At 40.4% G+C, this 14379-nt stretch overlaps 1 protein-coding gene across 9 annotated transcripts in view; it reads left to right on the forward strand.

The window, feature by feature from the left end:
* CCDC88A (coiled-coil domain containing 88A) overlaps positions 1–10949 on the forward strand; it is a 192637-nt gene extending 181688 nt beyond the window's left edge. For 6 of the 9 annotated variants that reach the window (XM_019549268.1, XM_019549263.1, XM_019549264.1 and 3 more), the window contains one exon: positions 2192–6608. In XM_019549268.1, coding sequence (XP_019404813.1) covers positions 2192–3223 — 1032 coding nt within the window. In that variant the 3' untranslated portion in view covers positions 3224–6608. Of the gene's footprint in view, positions 1–2191; positions 6609–6974; positions 7075–7676 lie in introns of those variants that run through there. The other 3 variants (XM_019549270.1, XM_019549272.1, XM_019549271.1) reach the window with 1 other exon arrangement.
* Positions 10950–14379: the final 3430 nt, after the last annotated feature.

A 14379-nucleotide genomic window follows, 5' to 3' on the forward strand; every position in this document is an offset into this window, starting at 1 on the left:
AGGGTGCAGGGAGGGGATGGGGGCTGGCAGAGGTCCCCCCCATGGTCCCCTCTCTCAATTCCCCTGCCCCTACTCACCAGCTCCAAGTCCAACTCAGCTCCCTGCTGCAGCCACCAGGGACTGCCTGAATCATCAAAGCTCTTCGAATCTTCTCCAAAGATTTGGAGAGCTTTGAATCGATTCGGACCTTTTTATTGGTCCCCTGATTCAATTCGGATTTGGAGATCTGGCCACCAAATAGGGCTGAATTTCCTCCAAATTGGATCAGCACCCAACACTTCATGCAGCCCTACTGTCCACTCCAGCTGCTTCAGGACACTCACTGGATCTAACATGAAGCTAGTGTGGGGCTCTGATCCAATGCATGGGCTCATGTCATCTGGGCTGTGTGGCTCCCCACAGATTTGGAAGTTTTGTGGCAGGGAGGCGGTGGCAACATTAATTGCTGTGTTTCTGGGAAGAACTAATACTTCCACCACTCCTCTGCTGCCAATTTTTTAGACCTACAGGGAGCCTCATAGGCCAGAGATTGAGCACCACTGCTTTAGGGGATTGGCTTCTAGAGATCACTGAACCCACCGCCCTCACTTTTCCATAGGAAAATAAAGTCGTGGCCTCATTGACAAGTCTTCCATGTGTAGGATTTGAGTACGACTAGACCAAAGGTAGGGAATTATTTTAGCTGGAGGGCCACTAACAGACTTTTTGGTGAGCTATTGTGGGTCAGGTCAGCACCTCACCTCTTGCAACAACTCACCAAAACTCCCTAAGGTCTCTGTGGAGACCAGCCCAGGACCCCCATAGGTAGGGTGTGCTCAGCCGGACAGATGAGATGGGGCTACAGGTGTGTGGGGAGTGGCATCTAGGGGTGGGACAGGTGGGTGGGGCTGGGCTTGCAGGAATGGGGCTCAGGGCAGATTTCAGTCTGCTCCCAGCATGGCTCCACACTGTCACTGCTCTGATTTTGGCCACTTCGACCCTTCCCACTCACAGATGCTGCTTCTCACCCTCCTGCAGCTGCATCCCATCCACCGGACTGACTGTGCTGGGCAGGCGGGGGGCAACTGCCCCAGGCCCCGCATGTCGGGGGGGAACTGTGGAGCCGGGCACAGTAGCTGCAGCGTAGACCTGGGTGAGGCAGTGGCTCCACATCCTGCCACTCAGTACCTTCCCCTCACCACTGCCGCCACCATTGGCTTCTTCGGGTCCAGGGCTTGTGGGATCGGAGCAGGGGCGGGGCCCCATGTGGGCTGATTTGCTTTGGGCCCCGCACTCTGCTTGGGTCACCTCTGCCTGCCTCTGGGGGTCCTGGGCCAGTCTCCGTGGAGACTACTTCTACCTGCCTGCTGCATCTGGCAGTGGGTGCAGGGCTAATGGGCCTGGTGCCTAGGCAGCATAACCAGGTCCAGTGATGGCAGTGGAGACCGCCAGCAACAGCTGGAAGGAGCTGCTGCTTCTGGGGCTGCTGGGAAGTGAATCCAGCCAGCTGCTGGGGAGACAGTGCTACCAGCTGCACATGTCACAACTCAGGCTGCCCCTAGGCCTGGACTGGCCAGGGATGAGAGACCCACCACAGGCTGGATGAAATCCCTTAGTGGGCCAGATTCAGCCCATGGGCTATATTTTGCCCACCCCTGGGCTAGACTTTAGTCATTTAATTCCAGAGTGGTGAATCCTCTTGTATAGAAAAGGAAACCTATGTTCCTGTTTTTGGATATTGGATTTTTTCCCCAAGGACTTTCAGCCATGTTCACTGAACACAGAAGCTTTCCTATCAGTCTCCAGATAGAACTAGTAGCACATGTTGTTCAAATTGTTATGAAATTCATTGATTAGTTGTTTAATAGAGGGCAACTGGGTGAGAAATTCTGATTAGTTTATTCACTGATCAGCTTCTTGTTATCAGACAAGAAACAGTAACTCATAAATTGCAGATAGTTTTGCCTCCCATGTGAATCTAGTTCCTTAAAGCCAATGTGTGCAAAAGTTCAGAATTGTATATAATTTACATACAGGTGGTAAAAACTACCTTTTGTGACTTTCCCAGGATTAATTATTCTTAAACAGTTAAAATAAATGTAGTGTTACATACAAACTAATTATATGCAGTAATTGGTGTTTGTTTTCATGACAAAAAAAAGGAAATTAAATGAGAATTATACAATACATTCCTTCGGATATGTTTTGACAGACGAAATCTTCAAGCCAAGAGAATCTTTTAGATGAAGTAATGAAAAGTTTATCTGAGTCTGCTGACTTAGCAGGAAAAGAAAAACTAAGGAAACAGTCATCTGCCAGCTGTGGCATCATCAGGTCATTAAGTGTGAAAAACACCATTGACTTCTCAGACAACAGGTCAGCAAAACCTGAACAGCTTGTAAGGCCAAGCCCTCGTAAAACTGAAGACACCTATTTTACCAGCTCTTCAATAAAATCTTCATCAAGCACTCAAGGGAAAGCTAAGTTAGTAAAAGAAAGAATACAAACAAATATATCACAACGACAATCAAAAGATTGCAGCCATTATGCTACTTTACCTCGTGCAAGCAGCGTGATTTCTACAGCGGAAGGAACTACTCGAAGGACAAGCATTCATGATTTTTTATCTAAGGACAGTAGGCAGCCTATATCAATTGATCCAGCACCACCTACAGCTGATAGAAGCACCTCATCAGCATCTAGTGAGTACTGTGTGCGCCAACAGTCCTCTAACATTTTTCATTATACAGCTCACATTGTAAATTTTGTTCCACAAAATGATTTATCTGATACAGTTAAACCAGATCACTCAGGATATAAATCTGACAAGTCTAGGACTTCAAAAATGGGAAGATCAAATTTTCTTGACAAAACTTTCTCATTCAGCAGTCTGTCTAATGATAAAATTGATGTACCTGACAATGATAGCACAGGGTCTTTTACTGTGGCTCATATATCCCAGCCATTTTTATCCATTAACACTGAATTGGTTAGTAATATAAGTGGATTACCGCAAAGGTCTGTATCAAAAACAACTGATCAGACAATTTCCCCATCCGTTAAATCTGTACAGAAAGATCAGAAGCAGTCTTCTGATAACCAGAAGTCTGATAACAGTAACCTACAATCATCTCTAAGTAGTGATTTTACTACTGCTGCATGTGTAAATACTAGTGAGAATGAATCCCCATTACTGGTTTCTGAAGATAATCAAACGGTTTGGTATGAGTATGGTTGTGTATGATAAGAGAGATGCAATATTAAATATATATGTTCAAATATGAAATTTAGTAGTTCTCATCAATATGCTGGTTTAGGGAATGTTCCACTAAAATTAAGAAGTAGTTTTCTTGTAGGTCTGTGTTTTTTTTATCTACGAATGATGATATAGTGCTCATCTGTGAATGATAGCATGTGTATGAATGTAAAATTGTAACCACACCAAAGCTTGCATGAAACCATTAATTGCACTGTATATTTTTGCATGCCTTTAAAAGCCTTAATACAAGCTAATGTTCTGTATTTTTGTCACTTGTTACCAGTATTTGGGGGGGTTTGTACATTACTGAATGCATGTTAAAGAAACTGCATGCTGCGTTGCCAAAAATGGCATAACAAACTAGGTGATTTTCATCAAGACAATATTTCTCAGCTGTCTTATTTGCTTTCAGATGCACAGCAACTCATAGATTACGTATTTTAAGTAAAAATGCCTATGCTTATTTTTTGCTTTCACAACTACAGTACTAGTACGAAGAAAATGTTCAGAGAGATTTCAGCGTCTTGCTTTTTATTTATATCATGTTTTGCGTGTCATTCTGCTCAAGGAGTAAGTTATAGTGCAAATAATTCAGTGCCTGTAGTTTGCACAATAAATATGGGCTGCTGTTCATATTTATTAAATATCTGAACTTTAAATGCATTGTTAAGTTTCATAAACATAAATGGTAATGTGTTTGAAAGATAGCAATCAAACTAAGTGTAGCATTTGCATTGAAAAAATCTCCCCCTTCATTCTTTTCTCTTTCCTGTGCTCTGTCTTCCAATGTCTGATGTACAAAGGTGGTCAAGTGTGCTCTGTTCATTTGGAATCAAGTAACATTATAGTTTTATGAGTATCTTACAATGTGTAATAATAAAAACCTTTACTAATTATGGTGGAAATTCTTATTTGTTCTTCTGCTCAAAGACAATATTGGTGAATTAGAAAATGAGGCATATAAAGATTTGGCAATAATATTAACATGTACTGCAGCTCAAATCAAGTAAATTTTAAAAAATGAATTATAAAATATGTCAGCTCAGGAATAATTAATGAAATCATCTGTTAAACACAAGCTGGCCAGTTAAACAGAAAATGCCAAAAGGGAACTGTTTAAAATGTGGTAAATAAACATTTTAAATAGAGTTTTAAAATTATACCAGACTTTAGTTAATATTTAAAACGATTGTAGAAATTAGACCCTGATGCAAACATCAGCATTGTTTTAAGAAATAAAAACATTGTTACAGACATTTAGGGCTGACATGTAGTTGTATTATATAAAGGAGTTTTGCAGTATGAAAACCTGCAGAAATCTGTCTAATAGTGACTTTTTTATTTTAACTTCTACATTTGTTTTTTGACCTTCAGTTCTGTAGGTCACAGCATAGCCAGCAGGAGACACTGGACTTCACAGTCTCAGGCCAGCAAGGGGGCAGGAGTGCTGTAAGAACAAGGACTGTAGTGTAACAGGAGAGAAGCACTAGTTTTTGTGTGTCACTTCTATAGGAAAATCTCCAGCTGATGTAGGAGCATCACTGATAAACTCCAGAGGAAGCCACTTAAGTGTCTCTTCTGCATTATGTAGTACTTCTGAAGGTGGGACTAGGAAGTGTAGAAGGTTAAGTATCTTAGAGATTCCATAAAGAGAAAAAGTATGCGTTTTTCAAAGCGATATTCACACACATCACATATTATTGGGATGCTTACGCTCCCTCCCCAATCTAGTTATGTTCAGAACCTCCTATTCATGTCATTGTTAGATCTCCTCTAAAGTTAGTGCCTGGTGTAAACACAAAAAGAAATACTGTCAGCATACTTCTTTCTTTCTTTTCACATGTACAGAATATAGTAATCTTGAATCACTTCATTTTTCCTTTATTTCTTTTTTGTTCCATATGTGATTAATTCCATTTTAACATATGTAGAGCAGAAATAAATTTTACAAGTTATATGTTCTATATAATCTCATAGATATGAATTCCTGCAGTACCTGACATGAACTCAGAAAATAAACTACAAGCATTAATATTTTTTAACTAATAGCAAGCTAAGTCTTGTAAGAACTAACAACTTATTTTATTCACGTAAACACCACAAATGACACGGCATATCTGCTGGTATTCAGTAGCTAGGCCAAGGTTTGAAAGGAAAAAAATTGAGTTTTAATGTATCCTCAAACTATGAGGTATCCTCAAACCAAATGAAGTTGAGGCAGGGGAAACTTGCCAATGATGTCATCTCTGAATCACTCTAGTTCTTTCCTAAGTACAAGTTTACACAAATTAATTTGGTAACTAATACAATATCTATAATTTAAGGCAACATTTACCTAATTGTACATAAAATAATTCCATTGTCCTGTGCTAGTTTTTGTCTTGTGCATATGCCTGATCAACCAAATTACAGATGTGCAACTTAAACCACTTCAGCACTTGATCCTAATTTATCCTAAAACTTTTTATTTCACCCTGGCAGTTGGAAGTAGACTTTGTTGGTGTAATTTTTCTTTACAATTAACTTGCAGACCAGTTTATGTGCCAGAGTAAGGTTAAATAATTTAAGTATTAATGAGAAGCAGCTGTTTAAATCCCATGGCTTTAATTGGGGTTCTCAAATGGTCTTTTCCAGCCTGAATCATTACAACTTTCCACTTTTTAAATTTCTGACAAATGTGTTGCATACCAGTGATAGCATGATTTTGAAAAGTAATCCTGTTTTCCTGGCATTTTTACACTGGGCCTGTTCTTGGCTTATTATGTAGTATGGGAACAAGAGCAGGCTCCTTTATAAGGCCGTATTACATTTCAAAAACCCACTCTTGTCAGTTTATTAGTTTATTATATTTGAAAGAAAACATTCTGATATAGAGGGTTTTTCTGTGTTCCTCTGGACTTCCCTGCCTGTCAAATGCCAACACATGTTGATTCTGTCTTTCAGTTTCTGTTTAAGTTTTGAAGGACCACAGGATTCCTCAGATCCCCTCAGTGTTGCTCCTAGATCAGTCAGAGGGCTCTCTACAAAGCACACACTGCATTCATTTCTTGCTCCCAGCTGTTGCCGTTCTAGTGCCCTGCTGGCCTTAGTCAAGGAAAAAATAGGCTAAAAAAGTATTTTGCATGGCAATTTAGAGCACTAAACATACAACCACCAGTCAGAAATGGATGTTGGGCATTAAGTATTTGTTTTGTTATGAACAGTTTTGCTTGCAATGGAAGGTTTGCTTGACACTGCTTTTCCAGGTGAACAGTAAGATACTGCATTTTGCATGTTCCATGTGCTGCATGCAAAGGTTATTTCCGGTTTTACGGAGTTGAATGTAGTAATTTCAGTAAATATGCATAGCTACCTGCAGCTAGGGTGAAAACAATAAAAATTGAACCAAATTCTCTGCTGGTATAAATGGACGTAGCCCCATTTATTCTGACAAGTTTTGGGGTTTTTTTCATGCTGGCAGAGGTTCTTTAAATGTTGATTTTATCCTCTTGTGTTTCTTAAAAACTTGAATTTTTTTCAATGCAAAAATAAAGGTGAATTGCCTACAGGCCTATGGTAAATAGTAGTAAAGTGATTCTCTTCCTTCCCTCCCTTCTTATATGGTCCCATTCCTTCACAAAACGTTTTTTATGCCCTCTTGCAGGTGTATTCTACTAAGCAACAATGCATTGTAATGTTTGAGGGTTTTTATCTTGTCTTACTAAATGAAATAATATGAAATGCTTTTTTCCTACAGATGTGGAAGCTATCCCAGAAAGCAGAAATTCAAAAAGCAGGTCTAGGGAGCCACAAAGCTCCTAATTCTATTACCCACTACATGAGGTGTGGGCCAAGTGGTGAGTTTCCTGCCCAAAATGTAAATGAGATTAATTTCATTTACAACAAACTAACAGCATTACATATAAGAACAAGTGCATATTGCATTAACAGATGTAAATATTGCTTGCTTCACTGGCTTTCTATCTTGCTTTTTATAGTAGTAAGCCAGAACAGGAGTTGTGTAACTAGTTTTTGTTTTGTCTGCTTAGGCAGGGATAATTAAACCATTTAAACTTTTTTCCCCTGTAAAATGTCACTTTTTTCATAGATATATATTCAGATTTCCAGGATATTTTTAAACATTGTCAAAACCTTAAAATAGAAACATAAAATCAGCTTAGAAAATAATATGGAAGTCACTTTTTTTAGAAAGGGATAGAAAATGCAAAAGTAACACGTATAACTATTTAGATGTATGTGCTGTTCTGCATAGCAGGGAAAGTGCTGTTATGTAAGTTTGTCTTTGGCATTCTGTCCTTTTCTTGTCCTCACCAAAACACCTCCTATGCATGCTGTTAGTTCTGTTAGCAACTTTGCACTCTGTATTTTTTCTCTCTTCTACACTTCAAGCTTTTCTCATGTTTTCTTTCTTCTCTTTCTGCCTTTCACTTGAACACAGAGAGAAAAGTGTCCTTCAGTATCTCAATATGAAGCCTTTATTTCTGAAGTAACAAGACAGCGACTATAGGAATCATTAATAAAAAATAATTAAGGGAACTTTTTACAGTACTTCGTGAATAGAGCAGGCAAGAAATGCAAACCTTCCTTCCTTCCTTCCTTGAATCAAGGAGCTCTACTGGAGTCTGCTGCCGAAATGTTTTAGATGGTCTTAGGAATTATTGCACATTGCACTGTTGTTAAGATCTACTGAATAAAGGACAGTTTTCATCTCCATAAGGACCAAACATTTAAGGTCTCAAGAATTACTCCAGGAAAAAAACTACTACTTTCATCATTTGTTTATGAACTTACTCACTGGTTGCTTACAGCTTCTGCTAATAATTAGCAAAAAAATCTAGCTGTTTATATCTAGTTCTGTAAATCTGAAATAAATGCTGTAGCATTTTGTGGAAATGTACTGTATATTCAGGTACAAAGAATCCCACAAGCTTACTGGCTCTTCTTCACTGCCTTACTTGGTTAGCATTATCTGCATGAAGTTGCTCTTTAAAAGAAAAAAATCTATGCTGATTATTATTTTGGTGCATACAGCAAAAGAAAATTCTGTTTACAAACACATTGGACCGGATCCCATAATAAAATGGGGGCTTTGGAATATTAACGCTACGTAGAATTTCATGTTTTCAACTTGTGTTTTCAACATTCACAAGTCATACAACGCATATATTCAGCTGTACTTGACAGGAAATTAACAAAAGTAAATTAACAATAACTTTTTTGTAAGGTGGTTTTTCAACAAATGGCATTCCCAGGATAAAACTTTCTGATGCTAAATGTTTGTTTGAATTACTTTATTTTCTTAGTGTTTTTTTTTAATTTGTGTTTAGACATGAGCTGACTGTGGCTTAGAAAGTATACTTATCACAGTGTAAATAATGTCATCCACATTTTACAATATTTTTTCTTACGATTCTCTTCTTTTAGTAAGCTATTGTTTTGTTCATCATAATTTTACATTAAAGTTGATAATTGTTATTGGTACTGTTAAAGCATTTGTATGCATTTGTTGTTTTAAAAACATGTGCAGAAAGGAGATTTAATTAATCCAAGGAAACATACATGAAAGTATTGGGAGATCCCAATTTATATTAAATATCATAATTTTATTTTCTTACAAATCACTAAGCAGATTAATAATTTCTATGAAAAACATTAAATTAACTGTTAATCCTGAAAACAGTTTTGCACATGAGCAACTTCCCCCCTCAGTTGATTCCATGCATGTTAACAGGATAATGAACATAAGTTTATTTAAACATAGGCATAAATGTTTGCAGGTCAGAGCCATAAATTGTATTTACATCAAACTGACAGCTTTTCCTAGCCTGTTTGATAAGGCACCTATGACTACTTTAAAATGAGAAGTCTGTTAGACTTTTTTATGATCTATAACAAGGTTGCATGAACAAGTTTTAACAGAATCATTTTCCATTGGAGAATGCATTTTGTTAAACATTAAACACTTTGTCAACTCATAATAATTTTGATGAAATTTTGTAAATGAGGAAAACAAAGGTGGGGGGATTCTGGTAATTTTTGGAATGCAACATTTTGATGTTTCCTTTTCAAAAAACTTTTGTTTTTAAATGTTTTTTGCATAATAGTATTAAAATAGAAGTCTAAATAAAAAATTAGTTGGTTCTTGTAAAAAAAAAAAAATGTTTTGATCAACTTGAAGCAATTCATGTGTGTTTTTTCTTTCAAGAAAATTGTGAAAATTTTAGATTTTGTTCATAATTGCAATGAAAAATTTTGAAATCTTCCACAACACAGAATTTCTATTCTCCATTCAGCTCTAATAATCACGTTTGTGAATTTTTATCCGATTGGTAAGATTTTTTTGATCACTGACTCTTATGTAGAAGGTGCATTCTGGTTCTCATTATTATTAGTTGCAGACACATATTAGTTTACATGGCAAAAGCTTTGAGATCATAGGCTAAAGCAAAGGTTTCCTTTTCTTATTTGGTAGAAAGAAGGTACATGAGTGTTAATTAGGACACTGCCCATTATTATAAAGGTCTGATAATATATGACATTTCTCATGTTTCGTCTTAATCATACTTCTGCATTCTTAAGGCTCTAATCCTGTAAATAGTCCTTTTTCATAAGGTTCAGTTTGGATTAATGACATTCAGCACCTCACGCCATAAAACTAGCAAAGTCAGTAGTATTGGTTAAGTACAGCTATCTGGATTTACCTGGCCTACATTTTAATGGCCAAATCCAAGTTACAGGGTACAGGTACAAGGTACAGGGATTATACAGCTCTGTGTTCATAGGTATGCCTGCCTGCATTCATTGAAAAAATTCCTGCCAGTGGAGGTCAAGAATGGTATATTGGCATGACCAAAGCACTGCATGTTGCCTGTTCTGTTGCTTTTCTATGAAGTACATTCTGCGCAGCTATCATGACTAACATGCACTTCTGTAGTATGCCCTCACCAGATTTCTGACTGGCCATGTCCATATTCTCAGACTGGGTCTTCTCCTGATGTTGTGTGTATTTATATTTTCAGTAGCCTTGTGAGTTTGGTTGAGATGTAAAATTCTCACCCTCCTATGCACACTACCTATTTGCCCCTCTTGCATTCCTGTACTCAAGTGCATCTGTATGGTAACAGGCAGGATATATTCCAAATATCCATATAACTTTATGAATATAAAAAAGTGCAGAATCCCTCCATGTAGTTGCTCTCTTAACACTATCTCCCTTACAGAGCATATCACAGGGTAGAGGAGCATTTGCTGATCATCTCTGCTCCAACAGTTATGATCTATTCTATACCAAATAAATAAAAGCCTTGCACTACTATAATGCCTCTTTACATTTACAGTCTATACTATTTTTATAAAATCTATGACAAATGTCATATGAGAACCACTTCACACCTATAAAAAATGCAGACACATCTGGGGGATGCAACAATTATTTAACTGCATGCAACACAACAACAATTTAGGAGAAAAGAAAACCTGTTCCCAATTTAAGATTACAATAGGTGTAATACCATATGTATAATTTCCATTTAACTTTCTTTTGGGGAAGGTTCATCTGATGCTACAATAACATTTCCAAAATGTATTATTTCTTTAACCTGTCCTCTAAGACATGATACAATTTCAGCAAAGGAGCTTATGTATGATCTTTAGTGTAGACAATACTGTATGTGTAGATAATAACTTTGATAATAAAATTGCCTTAAAATAATTAATCTGGGTGTGACAATTTAAACACCATTTTACATAAAATGTCATATTTTTTAAGAAATGCATATTAAGGACTGTTTAAGTAGTCATTTCATACATTGTCATTGTTAACATGTCAAAAATCCATTTTATTCACGCTTCAAGTGTGTTTACATTCTGAAAAGTAATGATATTGGAGAGATGTGCTTTTAAATGAATTATCAATCTGTGCTCACTTATTATGACACAAGCTCAGGGGTGTCCAACCTTTTTGAATGTGGGCCTGGATCATGAACTTTTTATCACCCAGTGGGCCGGTAAGCCATATTCAAAGATCCTCACAGGAAGTGGTATCACATCAGGAAGTGATGTCACATGATGACACCAGTGAAGTTGCAGGAAGTGACAATGAAATGGGTCTAACCAGTTCAAAACTCTCCCTCTATAACATCCACCTCTGCCACTTTGGGACAGTATACTGAGCAAGATGGTCCATGGGGCTGACGAAGTCTGGCACTTTTTATGCTCTTATGTTCAGAAGCTCTTATGTTCTTTGGCTGAGCTTCCAAACTATGGCTGAGATTTGAAAAAGGGGGTAGATAGGCATGTTACAAACTTGTCATAAAAGATTTGGAGCCCTATAAATCCCACTCATTTTAATGGAAGTTGGCCTTGTGACTCAGCTTTGAAAATCTCAGCCCGAGGTGCCAACCAAATAAGTCAAAACATATTTTGCATTTCTATGCAGTGCATCTGTGTGGGGCTCTCCAAACATCTTACACACATGAAATGAACCTAAGGATGAGCCCAGCCGGAGCAGCAGGCGCTCAGCTGCACTTTCCCCTACCTGCGCTGGTCAGTCGCCAGTGGCACATGGCTCCGCCACCACTTCTGCTGGCTGGTGCTGACCCTGGCAGGTCTGTCCCATCTGGAGCAGCATGCAGCTGAAGCCAGCTTCCCATGTGCTGCTGGGGACGGGAGGAGCCCGGCCGGCTCTACGCTGGCCAGCAGAAGTGGCAGTGGAGACGTGCTGCTTGGGACAGGACGGGACAAGTCTGGCCGGAGTGGCAGGGGCTCAGCTGCATTTTTCCCCCTACCTGCGCCAGTCAGTCCCAAGTGGTGCACGGCTCCGCCACCGCTTCTGCTGGCTGGTGCTGACCCGGCCAGGCTCCTCCTGTCCCCAGCAGCACGTGAGAAGCTGGCTTCAGCTGCATGCTGCTCTAGATGGAACAGACCTGCCCAGGTTGGCACCAGCCAGCAGAAATGGCAGCAGAGCCGTGTGCTGCTTGGGACTGACCAGCGCAGGTAGGGGGAAAGTGCAGCTGAGCCCCTGCTGCTCTGGCTGGGCTCATCCTGTCCCGAGAGGCACATGGCTACTCCTCTTCCCACACGCACCACATTAGCAACGTCAAGCTGATGCAGTGTGTGTGGGAACCTTGTTCCTTCAGCCATTAGGAAGCTGCTGAGGGGCTGGGGGAGAGATAAGGGGGGGAAACGAAAGTAAACCATGTTTGCTTGTGTTTCCCGTTGCAGCACCGCAGGCCTCAGAAAACGGCTTGGCAGGCCATGTGTTGGACAAGTCTACATCAGCTCTTTCTTCAGAAGAGTATCTTAGTAGAGCAGAGCTCCTAGTTACTTTTAGTTTTTCTTGCTGCTGTTAATTTTGTGAAGAACTGTAACTCTTAACTATACATTGCTAGAGTATTATAAAAACATTAGGAATAGGGCAGAACTTTGTAAGTGAATATAAAACGTCACAATTTCAGCTATGCAGTATTTGAACCTTTGATTTTTGGTGACTATTACTGTTGCTAAGACCAAGTATGAAATTTTAGACTTTTTGAGGAGGAGGAAGGGAAGAAAATTGAGGTTGTTCTGTGTACACTGGGGACACAAACTGGGTTAAGTGATCAGAAATGGGTTTAAACCTGTAACAGAACAGAAGTTCAGTGCACATAAACCACTTTCAAAATGGCCAAAATCAGTTTAAGATAAATCTGGTTGGATGTAGTATCAGACTTAACTGATTTAGTTCAAACTGGTTTATGTCCCAGATCCTTTCCTGGTTCAAGTTACCTCACAGTCCCATAGCATCCCAGGATGTTTTACAGCCCTGGGCTATGCTGCCTGCTGTAGTGGAGCAGGTACTGCGTCACCCCTCTGCACCTTAGCCTGCTTCCTGCCTGTGTCCATCGGCCCATAAAGCCAAGGGAGCAGCCCCCCAAGGCAGGGTCTACACAGCATGTGCGGGGGGAAGCCCCTGTGGTGCAGGCTTTTAGCCCTCTTCCCAGCTACTGATTGCTTCAGCGGCTACCAGAGGAGAGGAAGAAGGAGACCTCTGGGCCAAGTGCCTGCCCATGCAGTCCTACATGAGGATATTGAGAAGCCCTGCCTTGTGGGGCTTCCCAGGGTCCTCCAGCCTTGGGCAGACCCAGGGAGCTGGGGGGAATTCTTGCCCTCCCAAACTGCATTGCTGTTTGCCTCAGCCCCTGCCAGCCTCAGGGATCAGAGGGAAATTCTGCTCAACAGCTAGTTTTGCATTAGCTGCTGCGAGTCTGAGCAAAACTAATGCAGGGCAGAGAATTTTCCCTCCACTCCCTAGGCTATCTCTGAGACTTGCAGCAACTAAGGCAAGGAGCTGGGGTTTGGGAAGGGAAGAACTCCCTTCAGGTCCCTGGGGCTGCCCCAGACTGGGGGACCCTGGGCTGGAGTACCCCCCCCTCCCCCCAAGGTGGCAACTCCTTGATGTCCCCATGCTGGGCTGCACAGGCAGACACTTGGCCCAGAGGTCTCCTTCTCCCTCCCCTGTGGCAGCCACTGAAGCAATTAGCAGGTGTGGGGGGGAACCTCAGCTCCCCAGGGCTGTCTGGGCTGGGGAACCCAAGGTGGGCCAGCACCCAGACAGGGGGCTTCTTAACCTCCTGTGGAGGGACAGCAGAGCTCTGGGGACACCTGACTGGGCTGGCAATGGCCAGAAAGATGGGAGATGTGCTCTAGTGCCCCCTGCCTACTGGCTTGAGTCAGTGCAGGCCTCCCCCTGCCTTTCCCAGTTGAAAACTGAGTGTCAGTTAAGTTGGATATCAGTTCAACCTACACAGCTTAGAAGCTGCTTAGATTGAATTGATTCAGCCTCAGGCTTTTTGATTGTCTGTACTTAGCCTTTAAGACTTGCAAAACATATCAAATTGTTATTACACAAATGTAGAGGTAGCTGAAAAATACAGGCACCATTCAGTCATTAATGGCCCTTATTTGAGGTGATTTAAGTCGTTTTTATTCCTTCAGAATGTCATCTTCTGACTTCAGAACAGGTAATGGATATCTCATGGAAATACTGGTGTAAATTTTCAAAAGCATTTAGGGATTTTGGGTGCCCAGAAGAAGATACCTTAAATGGAGTGCTTTCTTCAGTACTTTAGTATTTGCTGATTTTTAGGTCTGCATTTTAATGT

The sequence above is a fragment of the Crocodylus porosus genome, unplaced genomic scaffold, assembly GCF_001723895.1.
Source record: "Crocodylus porosus isolate Cpor-Errol unplaced genomic scaffold, CroPor_comp1, whole genome shotgun sequence".
NCBI classification, from domain to species: domain Eukaryota; kingdom Metazoa; phylum Chordata; order Crocodylia; family Crocodylidae; genus Crocodylus; species Crocodylus porosus.